Consider the following 1,104-nt stretch of genomic DNA (forward strand, 5'->3'; position numbering starts at 1 on the left):
AGGCGTGTGTGTGTGGGGTGGGGGGCAGGCAGGCAGAGAAGACAGTGCCTGGCGCTCTGCCCCGCTCCTCTGACCTAGAGACTCCTTCCCCAAGCGGGAGAAGACCCCACGCAAAGCGGAGCAGAAATGCTGCAAGGATGAGGACCCTTCTCCCAGCCCCGGGAGGTCTCCACAACAGGAGCAGCTGTGACTCGGGGCACCACGTGGATGGGGGCATCCTGGGGATGGCCACCCAGTGCCCTGCTGGGTCAGGATCCCACCAGGCATCCCACGTCCCACAGAGACTCCTGGGGCTGAGGCAGAGATGATGCTGGAAAGGTGGCTTCCCCCACCCACCCAAGCTGCCCCGTGGGCACCCACTTACCCGGCTCTTGGGTTTCCCACCTGAAGCAGGTGAAGCTGGTGGCTCTGGCACTTCCTTCTCTGTCATGCTACGAGGAAAAGAGACACATCGCATTGTCTGGTGCTGGAGGTGCCCAGTGGGGCAGGAACTGCCAGACTCGGCTGGATGGGAAGCATCTCCGGAGCCAGCGCCTCCCTCTGCCCCAGCCACACCCCCTCCTGCCGCCCTGCCCGCAGCTCCGGGGCCCTGGGGTACCACCTGGGTACCACCCGGGTACCACCCGGACCCTGGGAGCCGGCTGGAGAACAGCAGGGTCCCACGCCCAGCACTGCTGCTCGCTCGGTGGGCCTGGTGCCAAGCGCTGCGAGCCAGAGCCTGGGCTACCTGCACATGTCCATCTCTGTCTAGACATCCCCATCTCATGATTAAACTGCAAACGCTCTTGCCCCCGAGGACCAGCACACCTGAGACACTGTCTGGCATCACTGCTCAGCCCGTCTTTCTTGTCCACAGGAGCCTCATGCTACCGCGGGGGCATGATGTGCTCCTGCATCCCCCAAATACGCCCGATTCCACCTCTGCCTGTCAACGCTCCCCACAGTTCCACCCAGACATCACTATTTTTGGTGACACCTAACACGAGGCCACCCCATACCCCCATGGAAACCCACTGGGTGAACATCAGGGAAGCAGCGATGGGGGCTGGTAAGTCCTGGGGCAAGGGGGGGGCTGCAGAAGCAGCGAGCCCTGGGGTCTTGCAG

At 63.5% G+C, this 1,104-nt stretch overlaps 1 protein-coding gene across 1 annotated transcript in view; it reads right to left on the reverse strand.

Annotated features, from left to right (window-relative positions):
• Nucleotides 1-430, reverse strand: part of LOC104491142 (SH3 and cysteine-rich domain-containing protein 3-like) — a gene marked incomplete at its 3' end in the record, with an annotated part of 1,566 nt that extends 1,136 nt beyond the window's left edge. Inside the window, exon 1 of the mRNA XM_010133515.1 lies at nt 365-430. Coding sequence (XP_010131817.1) covers nt 365-430 — 66 coding nt within the window. The remainder of the gene's footprint in view (nt 1-364) is intronic.
• Between the last annotated feature and the right edge of the window lie 674 nt (nt 431-1,104).

The sequence above is a fragment of the Buceros rhinoceros genome, unplaced genomic scaffold, assembly GCF_000710305.1.
Source record: "Buceros rhinoceros silvestris isolate BGI_N320 unplaced genomic scaffold, ASM71030v1 scaffold35873, whole genome shotgun sequence".
Lineage (NCBI taxonomy): Eukaryota > Metazoa > Chordata > Aves > Bucerotiformes > Bucerotidae > Buceros > Buceros rhinoceros.